General features: G+C 39.3%; 1 protein-coding gene across 1 annotated transcript in view; it reads right to left on the bottom strand.

Moving 5' to 3' along the window:
• The window catches only part of PTPRN2 (protein tyrosine phosphatase receptor type N2), a 592,277-nt gene that overhangs the window by 50,920 nt on the left and 518,738 nt on the right, over window positions 1-22,619 (bottom strand). Inside the window, exons 15-16 of the mRNA XM_085317725.1 lie at window positions 6,851-6,998; window positions 604-677 (exon numbers count right to left, since the gene is read on the bottom strand). Coding sequence (XP_085173851.1) covers window positions 604-677; window positions 6,851-6,998 — 222 coding nt within the window. The remainder of the gene's footprint in view (window positions 1-603; window positions 678-6,850; window positions 6,999-22,619) is intronic.

The following is a 22,619-nucleotide window of genomic DNA, read 5'->3' as shown; positions in this document are numbered from 1 at the left end:
TGGTAAGGGATTTTGTTCTTGCTTTCAAAACAGCAAGATCGGAGAAGGACTAAGAGAGCTACAGAGATACACAACTAGGCATTAGGAGGGCAACAGATGAAGAAAGGCAAGAAGAAATGTCACTTCTTGCTCGAGAAGCAGTTCAGAAGCCTGTAGAGCGCACTTCTCCACAGCTATAGAAACTGTTCTTCGTAAGCTATTAGGACAAGTTAAAAACAAACAAACATTTAAAGAGTAACAACAAGCAAGCTTTACCTCCTCAGAGAAGGAAAAGCTACACTTAGCTAAGGATATACTGTTGCATTTAGTGACTGATAAGTTATTAATATCAAGCACAGAAAACCTGACAGTATGATGATGAAATAGAAGAATGACCATTTAGTGATTTTGTTTTCTTAGCGTCTTCTTAGTATCTTTCGTTAGTAAACTTCAAGGGCATTGTAAAAAACACATGCAAGACATTTACCTCTCTTCACTTTCAAGGGATCGCCTGAGACATTCATATTGTCTTTGCAGTGAGGTGTCTCAAGTCAGCATATTTTTATGATGGGGAAAGACAAAGGCTGATTATTTGGATTATTTCTCATGGGGTTTTGTACTTACAATCGGGCTAGCATTGATGTAGTCTGAATTGTCATGGCTATTTTCAGCTTTCAAACATATCCTGGAATGATCATCTGCAAAGGCAAAATAAAGAAAAGAAAGTTGCTATGTATGTTGTCGACCCATTTTAGGTTAAACAAATCAACATCAGATTAATGAGCATTTCAAGACAGGCAAACTGTAAATATCAGACAGTACTTCTCCTTACTCCTAACTTAGCATAGACTTCAGACAGTCACAGAGTTGTATCTTTACTCAGGAAAGAAGCTCTTTGAGATATTTCAAAGGTGGAGTATCAGAAACTGTGTTCTCATGAGATGTCCCATAATATGTTGCAACTACTCACAGGAAGAAGGGGAATCTCTATTGCTCAGAGAGTTTAAGATTTAAACTAGGAAAATCACTAGAAAGTATTATAGTGAATACTCCTCTGCTCGGAGGGTCATAAAGAAATTAAACTGATGAACTTTCTCCATCTGGCTTCTCTATAAAACAAATAGCAGAAACATCAAAGTACATTTTAGAGCTATAGAGTAAGATAATCTGTCCTGATCAAAGAATAGTTCTTCACAGTGCTGTTCCAGTGACATGGGAGAAACAGTAGGATTTGGAGATGCTCCTGGGAATCATAAAACGTAGATAATATCTGCATTTAAAAGCATGACTGGAGCACATACAGACATTCCTCTAAACTATCAGCAATGTAGCTAGTTCAGACACCATTAGTAAAGAAAACAGAGCATTTCTGGAAAGAGGAGGTGTACCCTTCTTTTTATTGGCATTTTTACCATGCTGGCTCAATTACATTTACTACATGTGTACCCAAAACTCTGCAGTCCTTTCTTTGACTGCAGAATACATATAATGGGTGTATTTTATTAATCTGTATTTAGACAGCGACAATGCAGATGTCTGCATCTGTTCCAGTCATTTAGACTCACTTTTTGCCAACAGAGAAAAAAAACACTCTTAGGTCATGCGTCCTCTCACTCTAATTTAGCTATCTAAAATAAGCCAGATGAATTGCACTCCAGAAGTGCCCATTTCTCTCCACTGACTTTAAAAAGAGTCCAGATAACCAGACCATATGCAGATAATTTATGCAAGAGATATCAAAATCTTAACAAATGAATCTCAAGTAGCTGGTATCTGATACATAACTACTGCAGTTTATATTTCTCAGTCAGCCTACCCTGCACTGCATATTCTGCAGAGAGGCCTTTGGAGCTGCCCTTTCTGTAACAGACATAGACACAGACATGCTAAACCACATAGAACTGCATATTCTATGATTTATAAAGTGTTATTTGTAATCACTCGATCCCATCAGCAAAATATAACCCATGAATGTGAGTGTGCTGGAGTAAGATTAGAGATGCCCAAGTCATGTTAAGCAAATGAAGAATCATTCTTTACTGTTCACGTAAAATTATTTCTCTGGTGAAGTTTCAATAGGAGGACCAAGAAGTCAAAAAAAGGAACACACACATCCACATCATTTGCTTCCAGCTTCACTTGGGCCCCACAGCACAAAAAAAAATCCAAAACATAAAAAGAACTGGTGACATCTGAGATCTTGGATCTCCCAGGATTGTTTACAGTAAGCTCTACAGTAAGAACTGCCAGAGCGCCTGAAGAAGGACTATAGCTCTGAAACCTTCGGGTATAGTATACACGCAGTTTAAACATGCTAAATGTGGTCTGCTGACAACTCTTACATCTCTTACGGTATGTAAGCACTTAAGAGAAGCTCTGTCCACTGGACAGCAAAATTCTTTGAATGAGCTAAACAGCAAAGAGAACATGGTAAAGCATTTTCAAGTAATGGCAGAGGGAGTAGACAGAGATTCATCACTGTTCAGCAAACAGATGATAGCTTAACTCCCCAGTAAAAAGTGTCAGATCAGTAAGTTCAGGAATCAGTTCCTTAAAACATAATGTTTTATCCCAATCCTCCATTTTAGTGTACTTTATCATTATCCTAGCATCTTGGTGGGTTTATCAGAGGGTGAGACACGTTAAGACTCTAGCACTGAAAATGCGGTGAGACTTTGTATTTGCTCTCAGAAAAAAATACGCAAAAAAAGGCTGTACATGTGTTTTCTGTATATAACAAGAATTTGCACCCATGTGTGCTTAAGTTGCTGCACTGAATGTTCATATTGACAACGAACAGCTTGTGCTTGTCTATGCCTGTTACCACCTCAAAGCTCCTTGGAACCAGCATAATAGCTCTTCAGAAACAGGGAAAAAAATGGGGACACCAGTTTGTTACATTAACAATAAGCAGCAGTGGAGAAAATGCTGGATGTACAAGACTCCTTTGTAAACTGCTTATTGATCATGCTCCAAGCAGGCAAAAAGGAGCAGGAGAAGTAGCAAATAAAAAGAGGAAGGAAGAGCATGAGAGAAAAGGAAGAAATCTAAGATCAATCTAAAAAGCGAGCTAGGAAGATGAATAAAGAAATAGGGCAGGAGAAGGAAGGTAATAAGGAAATAAGAGAAAAGGCAGATGCTGTTACCAGCCATTGTAATCTGGGCAAGCTACAACTAGCCATCATTTCAAATAAGTGCAACAGCTACTGCAGACTGCTGAACTGCCTTGCGTTTGCTATTGGCCCAGCCAAACCAAAACTGTCTCTGCTCTTTTTCAGATGAGGATTGAAGGCTTGGAAAAATAAACCTCACACCTTATCTGATTTCCTCTGTCTGCTGTTTCCTGTTAACTAGATCGGTTCGGTTCCTTCTGTTCTGAAGGAACAGACCCAGCGAACAGAAATATCAGACACAGCAGTATGGGAGACTACGGTTGTCTGAATCCAGGCCTCACACAGCAGGACAAATCTCCCAGCTATCAAGCTGGCACATGTCGCCTGGACCATCCTTCTCCTCCTCTCAGGTTTAGACTGATTTATTTTTTCACACGCGCACAGAAGCACACACCAAACTGCTATAGAGAACTACACTGAAGTGAGCAAGAACTAGAGGAGTAAAAGTGAAGCAGTCTGAAGACTGTGAAGATTCATAATTTTCTGATCGTAGTTACTTTCTCACAGAGAAACTCTTCTTAGATCTGTACTGAAGTCTGGTTCCCTCACTCCAGAGCGCTGCCTGTATGGATAACGCACACACGCAGAGCAAGGACTCCGCGCTCGGGCGCTCCGGTCCCCGGGTGCACGCGAGCCTCGGAGCGGCGTGGGCACTCTGCCCCCCAGCGCTCTGCCTTCCTTTCAGGAAAATCAAAGCACAGAGGTAAGCAGGTCGCTCTAATACACAACAAATCCAGCGGACATAGCTAGACCGGACAACTGATAGAAATCACTGTTTTTCTAGACATCAGCTGCAAAACGGTGTTTGCAAAATTAGCTGTTTAAAGCATATTTATATAAATATATAGAGAGAGTATACATGTGTACACACACATATAAGAGCATAGAGTATTGACCCTGCTGAGATGTTTTTACTTTGCAGAAATGCAAGCCAGAAAAATTATGTTTAAAAAGCCTTTTTTGACATCAGCAAACTGAACTGTCAATGTGTTCCTACAGAAAAGGTTATCCCATAACCCTAAGCTATACCAACCTGTTTGATGCTTGGATAAAAAGTTGTGGTTTTGTTGACCTAAAATGTCTGTGTCACTAGAACTAATAGAATTTTTTTAATTAGCAATTAATTAAGTGTAATGTCAAGGTGCTCCGCCACCAAGAATTTTAGAAGATGTGTTTAAGAACAGAAGATAAGTATAAGCTATGATGAAATTGTGAGCTTGAAGGTACTATTAATATCGAAATGACATCAGTTGCGTAATCAGTAAAAATTAATATTCTAATATTTTAGGACTAGTTAAGAAAGGAAAATATAAACTAGACACAAAATGATATTAAAGCCTCTCTGAAGCCTTTCTAAAATTAAGTCTTTTCCAATGGTGATCCTCTTTTACCTTGTCAAGGTGATTACAAATATGAAATGGGTAACAAAATGCTACCAAGGCCATACTCTCCGAAAATACCTTGAACGTAGCATATCAACTCTGCAATATATCAAAAGCATATCAGCTTTGTTTCTTAATTTATGCTGAAGTAAATCTGTGACTTTTTGCTATAGTTTTAATGTCAAATCTAATTAAAAAAAAAAAAAAAAGTGGGTTAACTGGGCTCTTTCTCATCTCAGTCTAAGCTTAGAGTCTATAATAACCTCCATCTTACCAAAATTTAATGTTGTTTAAACTTTATGTCATACTTCTTCACCCAACATCAAAGTAGTTTTAGAGTATAACATGACAGCTGCTTACCAGTGCATAGTAACTTAGGAAAGTAAGAACAGCAATTTTGTGCAATTCAGTCAAAAAAGAAAATTCCAAGTGCACTAACAGCCATAACAGAATTTTCCACACTGCAAAAAAGCCATTTTTACTCTTATAAAGTATTAAAGGATTTTAAATGTGCCAAAATACTTCTAATTAAAGCTTCAGATAAATTGCAGCCACCTCGGCCGTGTCCAAATGCCTTCAGGAGCAGCACTCATCCAGTTTAGCCTTGGCGGAAAGGGCAGACATACCGATATACCGTGCAATGAGCCAAGGGCAGAGGCTGAAGGCAATGTTGGCTGAGTCATCCACATGGTACCAAGCCATGAAGAGAGACAGACTATGTTAGCCCCCAAAACAGTTCAGCACTGTAGCGTGGCATGTCCCCCAAGCTAAAAATCTCTGCTCGATTGCACTGCCACACAGAGCTGGCACGGTCTAGGCTGAGGGTCCCTGCATCACTGCTCATCATAACATGTAGACACAACTACTGCTCGGACAGAGAACACCAGCATCACCTTTGGCAAAACCTACCCCAGTGCAGCAGCCAGGAACAATCTGGTTTAATTTACGACCACAGACTTCAAACAGCTTAAGATGTTCTGACTGTAAGTTTACATTGACAAAAACCCTTTAAGCAGGAAGATCAATTTGGATCAACAGACATTATGATGGAGCAATTTTCATTTCCTATTTTGTATGTAGGCATTATTTTCTCAGGCTAGGAAAAAATGCAGAAATCTGTCACTTACTTTTTTAGAACTTTTCAACAGATCTGATAACAAAACCTACCGAAGTCAACAAAATGTTGCTCTTTACTCCAATAGACTTTTGCCCAGAGCCATATTTTCTCTGGAGAATTTACATCACCCAACTATTCTGCTCTTCTCCAAAGCTACACAGTGCTGGAAAAAGAACCTCTATATTAACAAGACAGCCAAATCCTACTGAAACAAATATGCAAGCATTGATGGGATCAGTTAAATAATCATGTAGTTCCAAACAGTGTTCACTCTAAATCTGGCTCTGACATTGACTTAACGTATTACCTGTCATTTCCCCATTTCTAAAAGAGGAATAGCACTTACTCAAGGCTCTCATAGGGAAAATTAATGTTTTCAGGGCACTTTAAAAATTAAAATAGCTATATATTTTTGCCAAGCTACCCAGCTGGATTGTGGGCACATTGATTGAGAACATTTTTGTTGCTGTGATCTGTGCATATATTCTCAGTTTCAGTTTTGTTTCATTGGTTGCTTAATAAAATGTGTGGCCCATACCAATGTAATCTATGCAATACATATATTTGCATAGAGAAAATATGTTGCTTTATTTCAGGCTCACAAAGGTGGCTGCTTACAGAAGAGAGCAGATTCTAGGAATACAAATATTGGCTGCATTATTTTTCTCTTTTCATCCAAAGCCTAGCAGAGAGAGAAGCCAGTTTGCAAGCTTATCCACTGAAGCCTAAAGGGGCAGATTCAGTACAGCTGAGTATCTGATAAACAGATCGTCTAGCTCTGATTATAGACTGCTGGTACTACTGTTGGATGGACATGATACCAACTTGTCTAAACCCATGCCAAACTTATTTCTACTGAATGGGTACAGATGCCACCCTTATACAGCAACTATATTCCAACATTGAAAAGCACTTTGGCCATTGAATTTTGTGAGACAGTGCAGCTGCAGCAGCACTACTATGTGACACAGTTACACATTTCATAACACATATGCAACTTATAAGGATATAAAACCGTGTTTGATATGACAACAGGACATGTAGTCCACCAATATTTATAGCGATGATATTACAGCACACACATGTAATATTCTGTACAGTGTTTGCCTCTCAACTGTTGCTCTCAAAGTACTGTGCAAAGAATATTGAGGAAAATGTCACAAACGTAAATGCAACCTCCCAAATTAAAGTGTACATACATGGTACTACAGCCTGCGAGCGATTCTTCTGAGTATTTTCCTCCCGCTGTGCAATGGTGGTGGCATTGGGTTCAGCCTGATAAGCACAAAGAGCTTCCCACTCTTTCTCCAGACGATTCTTATTTTTCAGATGATCTTCCATGTAGGACTGGAATTAAAAGAACAACATATTAAGCACTGACCTATCCAGACTCAAAGCTAAGCTGAAAGGATATGTATCAGGATAGAAAGCAGAGATGGGAAGAACTAACGTGTAATTCAGGGCTTCTATAAATAAGTACTTGCTCAGAACTTGTTTCCAGCTTTCCAAACTGTCAAAAACTCAGATATTTTATCCTAAAGAGAAGGAAGAATGAACGTCAGAGCATGGGGATGCTGAGTCTTGGGGACAAAACACACCCAAACTTATTGTTAAATGATTGATTTAAGTGAGTTTATTTCAAGCTCATTTTTGTCATATAAATTAAGAGTTCTAACATGTAAAGATGCTGAGAGGAAATGCTTGAAACTCTCAGCCGCAGAGCTTCAGGAGCAAGCTATTTCTTTGCTATTTCTTCTTCAGTATCTAAAAAACGGAAGCACAACTGCCCTTTTCATCAAGTGATGAAAAGAGGCAGAGGTCCATTGGTATGAATTACTCATCAATACAATAAAAGCTTAGGTCTGGCTTTTAAAACTGAAGTCCAAGGACTTCAGTTATAACTTATACAAGTTATAAGAAACCTGAACCATCAACAACATAGCTAATGACAAGAACTAAAAATTTGTTAAATGGATAATATTTTCCTGATACAAAACAAAACAAGCCTTCTTCCACTATGTGGGAGATCGATGGGCCGAGGGAAGAGGAAAAAAATCCTAAAAGGACTTGGGGACTAGTTCTTTGTGCTCTTTTGGAGATGGGGAAAAGGGTAAGTTCTCTCTAGCTTGTTTCTCCTCCATCCAAACACAGCAGAGGGCAGGGAAGCTGAGGAAGGGATGCTGAGGAGCGCAGAAGTGCGTTCATCTTTCAGCCATCTGTAGGGTGGTTCAGAGCAGTGGAGGGGGTAGCTGGGTTCAAGGGGGGCAACCACTGCTTCTCTTTCCTTTGGCTGCTTCCTCCTTTTCAACGAGTGGATATCACAGCAGATTTAAGGACTGCAACAGGTCTGGCCATACGGATTTTTCAGATAAGGAAAAATGTTCTCCGCTTGTGCACGTTTGTCGGGGTGCAGGGCTAGAGGTGGAAAGGTGTCAAATCGCTCCTGGACACCTTGTCAGTTTTGCCCAAGTCTCCCTTTGGCCTTGGCCTGCAGGGTCGGACTGTAACAGGCTATCTCTTGGCTGGCAGATGACTTCTAAAATTAAAAGTTTTCATTGCTATGGTTAAAGATGAAGTGTCATGGCTCTACTACTGGGTCATTAACTCATATTGCGCATGGACTGGCACAGAGAGGGCCCTGAACTGAGAAGATGGTGTTAATTAGTTAATTTAATCGTCAGTCCCAGGAATGATGGACCATCAGAGTATATTGTTCTTGTAGCTCTCATAAGGCTGGGGATTCGGTACAGCACTGAATCAGGCATTTGGCTCCAAAGGCTGCCAAAAAGCGAAATAACCCCCTGCTCCATCATCCCATGGCCCTGAAAATTGTAGCAAGTACATGAGGGGACGAGAGTAGAAAGCAGAAAAGGTAGGGAAGAACAGAAATCTTCCCCTAACTTTAACATTAAAATTTAGAAAATGATCACCTGATACTTAAGTCTATTTGTACAGTAAAATTACCTTTCCTACCAGACACAGCAAGAGAATAATCTCACATTACCCACAGTTAATATTTGTAAAATAAATGGCATACTATTTTTATAAGGTAGGTTGAAGTTAACATCCTTAAACAGATTCAAGAAAGGACAAACTGGTTGGGGGACCAGGCCTGGAAGGAAGTGGAGAGCAGGGCTGCAGATCCAGGGTGCTTTAGGCCCGAGCAGCAGAACTGTTTTCAGTTAAAACTCCTTGGCCAACGCTGCTCCTTTCGAAGCTCTTACTGGCACAGTTAATTTTTTAGTAATACTTGTCTGGAAAATAACTCCTGGAAAGGATTCACTGCGAAGTATAAAAGGCAGTTTAACTTCTTTTGGAAACCCTTTTACATAGACTAACTCCATTACCTCAAATTGTTGTTCCCAAACACGTTTTAAAGACGGGCTGCCGTGCCCTACCAGCAGGTTTCTCAGAAGGTAGCAAAAGCTTTAAGCTTGCCTTCTACCAAATGTAAGCTCTGCTAAGCCTGTCACTTCTTTGCGCTTCCCACTAAACGAGCGAAGCCGGGTACTGTTTTCTCTTGCAGATGGAACGTATTTTTAAGTTAAGCAAGAGCCTCTGACGCATAGCTTTGTTTTGTGCACGGTTCGTCGTGTGTCTGCATCTTTACTCGAGATTTGCACATCAAACCTGCTACGAAAAAGCAATGCAAGAAGTGATGTTTCTGGAGCGGGGGGAAGAATGTTTCTTTAAGGACACTGAAGTTTATTGGATTAGAAGAAAGGTTTCTAAGCAATGTAAAAAATAGTGGTGGACTAGATACAATCAAAACACCTGCAGTGCAATTGCTCAGGTTCCAAAATAAAGGCAAAAGCCTTGGGCAGGGCCCTGACCTGGCTGACAGGGAGCTGGGAGAGCTGCGGAGCCGGCACAGCCCGGCCGTGTGCCAGGGGAGCGGGTCAGCTGGAGCACGCTCAGCCCTTGACCTACAACCTAATGGATGGAAACCATCCTCTGCTCATTTGCTTGCTGCTGCCAACCAGCAGTCGCTATCAGGGAAGGGAGGGAGGCTAAAGAGTCCTCTCTCTCCTCCTAGCAAATCTGCACCTGGGTATGTATGTTGAACATAATCAAAAAAAGATAATCTCTCCTAAGTAGAGAACAGTTGGCGTATACAGATTTTTTTATGAGGAAATGGGGGGGGGGAGAACCCATTGAAATCTTGCAAAACTACTGAACCAAGATTCCCAGCTTCATAAAAGCTGTTTAGCATGTGACAGCCAGAGATCAGGCAGCCAAGGACCAACCTGCAGTGTCTTCCCATCTGAAGCCACAGTTATATAATCTTATCCATTTTGGCCTGCCCATCACCAGTGTCCCATAGACTTCAAGAATATCTTTGAAGCTATATGGGTCTCCCTATACTGAAGCTCTCTAGAACACCATGAGGTCCATGACACTGTACAAAAAGCTCCATGGACACCAGATTCCTAAAGCTGGGCTCTAAGTAGTAAGGAGCTTCCTGGCTGGCTCCAGCTTGTCTATTTGATGATCTCAAGCACTGCATCTTAAAATTAAAATTTTGGTTTTAATTGCTAAACATGATGTAGGCAAAGTGTTCTGACTGCATATGAATTTTTAAATATCTCTCTTTTTAGAAAGAAAGTATTTTAATTTTTATCTTACTTTTTCATGGACTATTAAGTGTAAGTACAAATGAAAAGACACTGCAATCTTAGCTTTGACCATACAACCACTTTTCACGTAATGTCAACACCTATGGGACATGGATCAGATCAACAGGACACTTCCTGATAGAACTTGAGGAGGTGTTTGGCTACTTGCATGGACCTGTGGAAAGCTCTGTTCAGCATGAACATCTGCTTTCCACACATGTTTAAACAGCTACTGAGAAAGAAGCTTCCTTGAAAACATTCACAAGTCAGACCGTTACGCAATCTTTCACTTACAGTACTTCAGAGCCCCTACTCTCAGGCCCACTTTGCTAAACAGGAGCTTAGTGATTTTGAAATACTCTCATGGGAGCAGCTGGCCGTACATTAAATTGAGTGGAACTTCTGATATTTTAGAGATTGTATGTCTACTGAAATCCACTCTTTAATTAGGATGTTTCCATGAGACATTCTGCTGCATTTGCCTGGTACAAAAGAAATTCATTACCAGCATGTCAAACAGATGAATTTCACTGTCCCACAGCAGCAGGCCAAATAAATGGAGGTTGTCACTAGTCTTACTGTAATGCTCCGCAGAGCTGTGCAGAAGGCAGAGCTTTGGCCTCACCAAGGTGTCCTCAGCTAGATCTGCCCTCAGCACAGAGCCGGTAACCCTGAGCACACGCTGCTGCTTAGACAAACACCGTCCGCTAGGCCAGATCTCCCCAGGTACCTTGACTCTCATTAAATCTTCATTTTCCTTCAGCAGAGCCTCACTTACGAGAACAGTTGGTAGCCCAGTTTAGACTTTCTCTTGTACGCACAGATGAGACAGTCTGGCTACCAAACATTTCAAGGGGAAAAGGAGCATGCAAAGTTACCCTCTCTCCTATCAGTGTATGTCGAGAGGGGGATGTGTTTTAAAATCTGTTATTTTCTCAGTAAAGATTCACATGTAAACCCTGTGAGACATGCTAGTTTTACAGCAAAAGAGGAACTTTCAGCCAGAGGATGAAAAACTGGGACAGGGACAAAGAATCTCTGTCCAAGAGAAGTGGTACCAATAGCAAATATAAGGGCAGATTCAGCATGGATCTGGTAAAGAATTGTGAGAGCTCAGCTGATGTTGTAATTTGATGCCAAACTGCTTGTTTTTCTATACTCAAGGAATGGCATCCAGTGCACGTTCTGTGGATAAATTAAAGTTGACAAATATCAAAATTAAATTTTAATTGTCTTGTCAATCTCCAAGTACCTTCTTAAGAGAGACTATGAATTGCATCTGCCAAGATATTTGCTTTAAAAACACCTGTTTTATTAGCTGATGGTCAGCTATTACAAAAAAGCAATTATTTTTGACAACGCACTTCCAATATGGTGCCTGATTAGAAACTCTTTTAATGGCTTTGGATGTCTCTTTCAATGAAAAGAGAGGCAACTCTTACATTGACAGACCTCAACAGGCTTAATCTAATCTCAAATGTCAGCTTAAGAAGCGGATGGGACATGATCTTAATCCTTGTGAGCAGTGACCACTCAAATCCACACCTTACACCTAACAACATGAAAGCCATTGCTTTCCAGCAGCTGCTGCTTTTTCCAAAGGTGCAGTGAGGAAATCGAAACAAGAACCTGATGTAGCAGAGCCTGATGCTGCTGCTCTCTGCCATCCTGCTCCAGGCTGCTAGGTACCTAGTTTTCTATTTCTCTGACAAAGAAAATTAGGTCTAGCTCATAAACTCCAGTTGCTCCCTAAACTCGATGGTCTTCATGCTCAGGCTCTGCTCCTTCTGCTGTGTCTACCCTGGTCACTGCTGAAAAGGAGTGCTGCCCCAAGTACAGCGAGGGTGGGAGAAGTTTTGTATGCTCTCTTGGCATTACACTTCCAGAAGAAATTAGTTCCTCCAATACACACATTCTTAGCAAACCTCTGCCAGTCTTTTCTCTCCTATTTTCCCCACCTGTATCTCCAGAACTGCCCAGCACTTTCTGCAGCCTCCGGAGAGACAGAAAGCCAAACCTGCGTTGCGGCATTGAGATGATGAAACAGAGAGGACCCTTCATGCCCGAGCACAAGAGCTAGATGCTGCCAGGGTGCCATCATTTGATGCTTCGAAAGCAATTTGGATAGTAGAGAATTGGCCTTAGGCATTACATAGCAACTGCATTTGTGCACTAAATACTAAAAGGCCATTCTTGAAACGATTCATTTGTTTTATTATTCTCTCCAATTGACTTAGGGAAAATTTTTTTGGCATTTTGTTTTTTTTTGTTCTTTACAGGAGGACACACTAGCATTTTTGTTGCTTAAACCTCTTTATCTACTTCAATATTTATCTCATTGACCAAACATAAGAGAAATTCCTTTCTGCGTAAATCCAATTTACTTGCAAGACAGTACATGTTTGTACCCATCCCTTTTCTGGTTTAATATCTGATTACTAGTGGCGTCACAGTGATCAGATATTCACACTTCACACACACACACAGCTGGAAGAGACCCATTTCCAGTCCTGCAAAAAATAGCTTGTTTCCTGTATCTCACTAACCAACTTTGCTAATCTGCTTTTATGCGCTCTGTATCTAAGGCGGAGGCTAAACCACAGTTCATTCAGATTGTTATCAGACAGCTCTCTGTGACAAACCACTTATAACCTCTATTTCTCATAGCTTTTCTTCTTTGTGTTCAGGCAAAGCTTCTTACTCCCCTAAATGGCTTAATTCCTGGCAAATACCTGCTGGTAAGTTTATTCATTACTAGCTAGCCAAGTTCCTCTTTAATCTTTCTTTCACAATTTGATTTCTGTTTTTTGATAATTTCTATTGTTCACTTCTGTCGCAGATTTTAGCTGTTCCTCAGGATTCCTTCTGTTCTGATCCATACATTGTATTCCTGGAAATATCCCAAAGTTTTATATATCGAATATTAGTCATTATCGGAACCCAATGGGATGGCTTTTGCATAGGGAAGCCAATATTGCTTTTATCTTGCAAACCTAATTAGCTACCCGTTGTCCTCAATCCGCTTCTTTCAGCCCTACTCCGCTCACGCAGAATATTGCTCCTCTACACCAATTTCCTTTTGAACAGCCTTCACTGCCTTCACTGTGTGGACCCACGAGTCAATGGCTCCATTCAAACCATAGACCGCTCTTCCTGTGACTCTTCACCTTAAAGCTGTGATTATTTGTTGCACACATTTTAAGTCTAACGTTTTCAAACTTTTGGATTACTCCTCTGTCATCACCTCTGCGTAGCACCTTCCAGTATGATACTGCTTGTAAAAGTCATTGGCACTTCCATCTCCTTCCAGATCATTCTTTAAAAACTTAACTACAGCTGTATCTAATGCCAGTTCCTGTACTACTCTACCAGACACTTCCATGTATAGCCTTTGATTGCTCCTTTAACCACATTTCAACTGACATTATTGTCTCTAAAAAATGGACATTATTTTTTCAACTAACAATTCATAAGACAGCTTCAAGGCTTTATTAAAACTTGGATATATTACTTCTGTTGTTTTCACTTCTTCTACTGTTTTTGTAATTTCAGTTAAACAAAAACAATCAAATTTGTCCAGGCAAGATTTATTCTTTACCAAATCATGCACTTCCTGACTCACTGTGCAGCTATCCAAGGAAAAGGACGGAGGAGATTAGCGAGCACACAAAGGAAAGATTCTCTGCCCTCTTGAATGAGAGCCTCACACTTACCTCCCTTTTATGCCTTTGAAAATCTCTCCCTAGATAATCAGCAATTTCTTTTTAATATGTGTTCCATTGTTTTCTAGGGCTGGAGTCTGGATTCATGGAATAGTAATAGTAAGGATCATTTCTCTTCTCCTGCTTTCCTTCTCCCCTCCTCTTTTAAAAATTATGATGACTTTATTCTTCTATTTTGCTGCATCAACACTTGTCCAGCACTATTCAAATAAAGCTTCCTGAGGGCGTAAGGGTCACTGTGAGAATCCTGAAAGGTTCATATTCAGAGCACACAGACGTATCTTCATACTTTCTAAACGTTCCCTACACATTGCAACACAGTTTAATTGAGGTACTAACGTTATTTGGGGCTCTTCCTTGGTTACAGAGGGTCAGGGCTTTTGCCCTGAGCAGCCGCTGCATTCGTGCACAGACCAAGGACTGTGAACTCCATGCGCCTCCATGGAGAAACCAGCCAGTGGTGCTCCATGCAGGATAACACGCAGGAGCAGAGCCTAACGATGTCCATAGCTTTCCTACCTTCCTTACCTAAGAAAGCAGACTTTAAATAAAGACGATTCAATCACTTAAGAGAGCCCTAGTTTCCTCCAACAGTTGTGATTCTGTCAAGGCACTACTTCGTGGTGCTCTGCCCAAACTGCAATCCCTCAGAGCCCATAGCAGTTACCAAGACCAGCTTCGTGACAGAGATTTCACTCTGCAAATGTGGTTAAAAGCACTAGCTTTGTTTATACCAAGGCAAATAATGAAAGTTTTCAATGTTAACTGCAGGGAAGGTGACTTTATTCAGCTTGTAATATTTAGCTGCAGAAAAATATATCTATTAAAGAAAATCAAAATTTTGTTGTGGTGACTCGTTTTCTGTATCTCACAGAATTTATATCTGGAGGAAATCTCTGTAACTTAACACCTCGCTATAAAGTCTCACAGATTTTCACTATCTGGAGGAACGTTCTGCATCCACTCCTGATGAGGGCACCACTCCTGACTTCACTGGAGCCAGGATTTCATCATCCCATTAGTCACCCATTTCACATTGGATTCTCCTTTTTCTTTTTTTTATCTTGTCCCATGCCTTCCCAGATCTCTTGATCTTATCAGACAGAACTGTCTAAGGTAATCCCAAATGAAAACACTCTAGGAATCAAAAAGCTGGGGTTTTGTATTTTATGTTTATAAAATATGCTGAGAAATATTTTTTCCTCCTCGGTGTTCAGAGCTATATTATCACAGTAATGTGTTTTGATCTAATTCTGATATTTCTCCATATCTGATTACAACAGTGAAAAGGGTAGGTTTTCAAGCCTTTTCAATTAAGTATCGAAGAACATTATAAAGCTTTACTAGAGCCAGCATAAAACACTACTAATATTGTACATAATATGGTAGGAGATGATGGAAAAGAAATGGAAGGGGATAATTCTCCAAAGAAGCAACTACTCGACCTGACTGAGAATAATTCCACTAGATGATTGTGTCAAATAGGTTGCATTATTAGGAAAAAACCATTAACTTCCATGGTGGTGCCAGACAACAATAAAAAATTACTTTTTGTAGTTTCAGTTTTATATTTTCGAATGCAAAGATTATTGTCAATGACAAAACATGTATGCAGACAGCACATTCCTTTCTTAAGCATGCCATCTAAAATAATTTAGAAGGATTTCCCTTGAGTTTCTAGAGAAATATCATAGCAGTGCATGACAGTAACCACCAACCTAGACTACAGTGCAACTTATACAAGAATGCTTGCATTTCACAAGGGCATTAAATGGCAACGTATGTTCTGTTTATCTAAATTAATATACCCTGGATGGAGTGTATATCACTGCCTCCCCCTCTCTTAATGCTCTGATAATAGAGTTTTGTAACTTGTAAAAGGATTACTTCAATCCAATCAGCAGGTGCTGGGATCAGTGTGTGTCAGACAAACACTTGCTAATCCCTTTTCTTACAGCTCCCAGCTGCCAAAGGTGCTCAGTGAAATCCCAGTGAAAAGGCTGGATGCAACCTGGTGTGGACTGACGCAGGTCTTCAGCTCTGCTGGAACTCTTGGAAGATACAGGTTACACTAAACCCTGTTAGAGTTGGGAACAGCGGAGGCAGGTATGTTTTTAAAGAAAAGGTAGATAGGAAATTAAATATTAAAAAATAGAATGCTTAATTATGAAATATTTACTCTACCTGGCTATCTCTAAATATAGCAGAAGGTAAGGGAATTCACTCTACAAAGAATCCATTCTCAAGGATTATCAGCTACTTAATGATGTCTTCTAAGCCTTAAAATACAACCACCCCCATCTCCTCCTCCTTACTCTCTTTCTTGAAATCTAAATTATGCCTATGAAGTTTCATCACTGCAATTACTTTGCTTTAAATAAACCTCAACAAAAAGGAGAAGATGATTACCATAAAAGGAATATAATTTTGCTCCCTTACGAGCTCTGTATTTCTATAGCTCCTTCTATCCAACTGTCTGAAAGTACTTCTGCAGGGGAGGCAAGCGTTATTGCCATTTCACAGATGGGAAAATGAAAGGGCAGAAATATTGAAGTGAATGCCCCAGTGCCAAAGAATACCCTCCCAGTGCAATTATTTAGCAGAGAAATTCAGAACTCATAGTCATCTTGACCATTGTTTTTTTCCCCTTTTCCACGATCTATAAAAAGGGCTAAAAGTCATGCAACCATTACAAATACATATGTGATAACATTTTGGCATTAGGATTTGGAAGTAGAATAGATTTTTGTTTGGGAGGTTTCTTTTCTCTTCTATAGGACCGGGTTTAAGTGGTTGATGAGTACACAAATTTAATTTAAATAGATGTTAGATTTTGTTTTCACAGGATACCTAAACAATAAAGATGTGAAAGATGAATTAGTCAAAATGAGTTTCCAGTCTTCCTATACTTCTAGCTAGTAGCTAGAAGTAGCTAGTACTAGTAGCTTTCACAATAAAGATCTGTAACTAATAAACAGCCTTTCAATAAAGGAAGAATTTTCAAAAATTGTGGAGCTAGATCTCTTTGCTAAATATTGCTATTTCACAGCATATGATATATTGTGACTGTGACATGTGTTACTTCCATTTTCATAGGTATTGGCATCTTCTTCTTACACATTAAATCTTTTTTTTCAGATGATCCCTCTCATTTAATTTTCTTCTACTAACAGTTTGAACCTCATAGCATAAACCAAGACATACTTGTGATTCATTTATATGCCTACTAATGATGTTGTACGTCTGAAATTGAAACTTTAAAAATATACTACCACACACTAATTGCCAAACTGAAAATACAAAACCTAATTCCCTGCCTTCTCCTTCTCCAAGCCTCGCTAACACAATTAAGCATCTAAATTTGGCTTCCCGGTTGGATGTCCTATTGGCAAATTTAGATTTTAATGAATTAAAGTCTGTATTTCTTTTCAGAGCCCTAGTACAGTCATCTTCATCTACTATATATAAAAATTACTGGGAGATAAATACAGTGCTGAAAATGTCATGTTTAAAAATAATCCTCTGTTCAAGCATGGTCAAGTTCTATAAAGATAATGAGACTAGGAAAACCCAGGCAGCCATGACCAAGCACATCCAAGTGATAAGACACATGATGTGATTTATAGATAGTGGGCCAAATTATGCCCCTACTGGACAGTGGCCATCTTGAGTGTAGAAAAGGAAAAAAATATCACTTCTACACACACAATTCTGTTAGAGCATAGGAATAAGCACATACATAGGAGAATAAAAGTGAAATAGTTTCTTTCCAGAAGCAAATCATGACTCGTAAAGGAAGGAAATCCCCGCTTTTAAGAATTTTCTTTCTACAAAGTATCAAAATGAGTAATGAGAATTTGTATATACACACATGCACATTGGTGTGTGGGAAAATTGAGAATCTGCAATACGAGATCTATGAAGTCTTGCCATCCACGCTCTATGCACAGCCTATCTGTATAATATACATCAGCACGAGTGAACATATGGTTGTCTGTGAGAAAAAGTAGGGAAGGAACAGACTGGATAACCAGCCAGTTCCCTAGAAAACTCACATAAGAACCAGAGCCACGAAACGTCAAATTCTATACATCTTCAATGATCAGTTCTTAGCAACCAAGATCATTTTGGAACGATGTCTCACATCTAGGAAGATCCACAGTAAACCAGTGCTTGCACATTGCCTTCTCATATCTTAGGAACTTAGGTCTCAGCTGGGAAATGACTGTGCGAGAAGACATTCCCAGCTTCAGTACTCTCTCTTCCATGTCATGCTCCCAGCAGCTGCAGGACCAACATGTAGTAGGAGAATGAACTATGCTGGGCCTGAAAAAGGTGTTGCTGGTATCAACTCAGCTTCCAAACCTACAAGAAGTATCCCATTTTTGTCTAGATTACTTTTCATCTGTGTTCCAAGGTATTTTCAGGAGGCAGGCCTAGCTCAGTGATTCTCATAGCATAGTCACGAAAGCATTCCAAAGGGATGGTGAAGCGATGGCAGAAAAGCTTTAGAAGTACATAAGCTTAAGACATCCTACCCAGTCCTTGGACTGTCTGGCTTACATGCAGGCATGTGAGCCAGTCAGGAGTCACACTTTAAAGAAGTTTGAGGAACGCTGGTCTAGTCTACAAGTGAAAATGAAGCTACAGATGGCATAATAAGAGCGAAGGAAATAAAATGTGAAAGAGGATAGAAAAAGCAGCCAAGAACAGATTGTAGAGGCCAAAAAAGAAGTGAAATGACAAAAGACGACACTGTACTACAGAGATGGAAAATCAGAAAAAACAAAAACCGGAACACATCAAATAAAGAAAATGGTATGCTAAAAAGAGATTTTTGGTCATAACTGATAACTATTCACATTTCCTCACACACTATTTCTTTTGATTAGAATGTTTCTCTTTGTCCTCTGTATCAAGGAGAAAACAATGAGCGAGTAACAGCAGCAGTTTTGAGTAGACAGTACAAGTACTGCTTACTGCTAAATAGATGGAAAAGCAAAATACAGAACCTAAAATTCAGTGTGTGTGTGTGCGTGTGATGGCTGAGGACCTGGTAGATTGGGAATACGCTCCTCAAGAAAAGTAAGTGTTATCAGTTCAGAAGACACCCCAAAATGAGTATATGGCATCCTTCTCTACAACAGAGGTAACTAACTAAAGACTGAACATCATCTGCTTGCTTTCCACAGGCTTTTCCAGTGTGTTTTAAATATCTTACAGCCAGCTCTCCAAATATGTAATAGTTTGCTCTTAGATAATGAGGCCAAAACTAATCTCTCAGAATCAACTCTGGGAACCCCAGGTGCAGAACTCTCCTATGCTTTCATGTTATACTTTCCTGTCCTTAAAAGACTAATGATGGATAAAATACTACCCCTCTACATGATTCTCTGTGTATTAAAGCCAATATGATTAGTTGTAAGAGCAGAGCTCTAGGACATAGGAGAATGGAGGTCCACTCCCGGCTCTACTTCTGACCTGAAGGTTACGGTTGGTCAAGACATCTCACCTACGCCTGAGTTTCCTGGATTAAAAAAACAGGATAATGATACTGACCTTTAGAAAAACCTTTGAATCTACTGATCAAAACGCTATGTAAGAGTTATCTTATTATTATTTTTGTTACTGAAGTTAGCTGAAAGACTCCCAGTGACTTTACAAAATTTCCCACATAAGGGCCTAGAATCCTACATGAAAGACAAAGTTTCCCCAAATTCAGTTGTTAGGAAACACATACAAGTCAAGGGCCTGTGCGTACTCTCAGACACTACAGTTTCCCTTACTTCACTAGAAGTTTTAATGACACAAAAATAATTTCTGGACTATCAGAAGACATAAGGTATTAGGCTCTGGATGGTACAGCATATCCCAGACTACGGCTCACAGGTCACTGAGCTCTCTGCATCCGGTCTGTGAAACACCATCAAGAAATAAAATGTATAATGCTTTCAGTCAAAGTGAGCAAGCAAAGATAACAACATGCAAAAGGAAGCAACAAGCAAACAAGAACGAGGTACTTTTCTCAAGTAGGCATCATCCATTCCCACTTGAATTCCCACTGGACCTATGCCAGCCTACCATACCGCTACTGCAACTTTCTTTAACTGCTGTGGTCTACCCGGTTTATTACGATTTTTACAGATTAAGAAGAACCCTGAATGTCCTTCACCTAAAATGTAATTATAACATACACAAAACATGGTCTTACAATGAAAGTGCTTCTTTAGGCACTGTTGTCGTGTGCTGTTTACCACCGCTGTGTTTAAATTAACAACTGTTTGATTCTATCTGATGAATAAAGCAAATACACAATTTATGGAACTTGCTGCTACTGTATCACTGTGTGCAAGACTGTTGCAAATGAACCTCTATAGGACTTGACATACAAGGTTAATTCTGTAACCTTTAATTTTCTGAGCAAACCTAATGAAGATCCTGCAAGCCCACCTACGGGTAAAGCTTACGGAAATCTCATGGCAAATCAGGCAATGGGGATTTGTTGCGGTGATAGCATCTTTATACAAAGCCATCTATCACACAAATAGCATCTTAATCAAAACATTTTAAAGGATCCCTGACTAGTTTGCCTGTAAGGTTTAATTTGTCACTGGCAAAGGCATGTACTGTCATCTCCTACATAAGCTTTTTTTCTATAATGGGACACATGCAAATTAATAGTGTTCTACATATATCTCCTGTAGTACTTATGTAGCTGAGACCACTGCAAATTAGATTTTGTAAATTATTACTGCTTTGCTTTTCACCATTTATGTCATTACATATTTTCAATTTCCTCATCTTAAGCAATGAAAACAGCCTTGTCAGCTTCATTTGTACCCTCCTGTAAGAGATGAAAATTGCAAGGAAGTGTTTTAGATTTTAAATGTCAGCTAGTTTTCATTAAAATTTAAAAGACATTTATATTATATATCCACTCACAAATATTTCTCTAAACATATATGAAGATGTCATTGTTGTATATGATATATGTACACAAGCACACATGTTTGTGTAAAGCACCTCCCACCGAACACTCAGCTTAAGGTACATGACACTAATAAAAATATATAAAAACTGAAAATATACCATCATTTCAATGAGTAAGAAGGCCTGTCTAAACATGAAGTAACATTGTTGCCAAACTTAATTACAGGCTTTTTATGTATCGCATAAAAATATCACCAAGATCTAGGGCCCAATTCTGCCATAGCTCACACCTGCTAATCAGTGGTGTGCAGATACAGCCGAGGGTGTAATTTCTCTTCTCGGATATTGTGCAGTAGATTTTTTCCATTGTTATCTCAGTAGACATCTTTACTTCGGTAAGATGGATATTGCACTGCCTTGCTGCTACACATTCCAGGAAGATGCACACAGCAAGCAGCTCCGCATCAGCTCACACATGAACAGCCTCAGCTCCCATAAAATATTCATTCATTTAAAAAATATCTGCACCCTGCTGTCAAACTTAGACAAATTCATACTGAGCTTCAGAAAATAGCTGTTTTAATGGTAAATGATGTTCCAGAAACCTCTTTCAGGCTAAACACTCTCGTCAAAATTATTTTAATAAGAAAGATTAACAATTTCAACATTAGCTGCTAATCCCCTTTCATTTGAAACTGTGCTGATAAAATTCTTTGCTTGTCATTCAAATAGTAAGTAATAATTATAGATTTGGGGCCTCCATCTCTTGCTTCATTAATAGTAAATTGCATGGAAGTCTGAAGCATAAAGTCAGCTTTGATACATCTCAAAATGCAATTTCCATAGCTCTCCTTAGCTATGTACAATTAATTACAGAGTTAATAAGGGGAATATGTTAATGAAAGGGAAATTATTCACTCAGACCACCTGGCCTTATCAAATTTCTTTAATATGTTTCCTTCTTTCTGTGAATTTGCATGACAGCAGAAACACAACTGATGGCATGCATTACTAATCCTTTAGCATTTTTATTTGCATCCAGTTAGACTCCACTTAAATAAGAGAAAAATTTAAGAACTAGTCATTACTAAATAACTGGCTGTTTATATGTTTTTTTTTTTTTCCCAAGTTCAGTACCTTTTAAATATTGAAATAAAAATGCTCAAACACCTTCATAATGACTGGATTCTCTTCAATGCTCAGAGCGTAAACATAATGCACCCAATAAGGAGACATTCTGTCATTTTTTGTTTGTTTTGTTTGAAGGAATGTGTTGCACATGCAAATATTTAATCAAATCATTATAAGAAACATACTTTAATTCACTACAGTGTGACAGCTACTGAAGATTAGTTGTGATGTACATTTTACTTATTGGATGTTCATGAGTTACTCCAGCAAGCACAACTAGGTCAGAAGGAGGCAAGCCTTCATATAATTCATCTTAAAAATAATGCAGTTGTGATACATGGTCAGAGAACTATTTTTAAAGGCTTGTCAAATCCAGAAACCAACCATCTTCAACAGGAATTAATGGATTTACTACTAACCACACTAAGGACCTGGACATCAGCCATCATAGTCACTCCAAAAAGAAAAAGCCACAGAATAATTCATGGTGCAATATCAGGTCATGCCTGACGCTTGCGAGCAGTTTGTCACTCTCCCTGATGTTTGCAGTTTGAGGAAGTGGTGCAGCA

Source organism: Rhea americana, unplaced genomic scaffold (genome assembly GCF_003343005.1).
Source record: "Rhea americana isolate MKP2758 unplaced genomic scaffold, rheAme1 scaffold_50, whole genome shotgun sequence".
NCBI classification, from domain to species: Eukaryota; Metazoa; Chordata; class Aves; order Rheiformes; family Rheidae; genus Rhea; species Rhea americana.
This window is presented reverse-complemented; position numbering and strand designations above follow the sequence as displayed.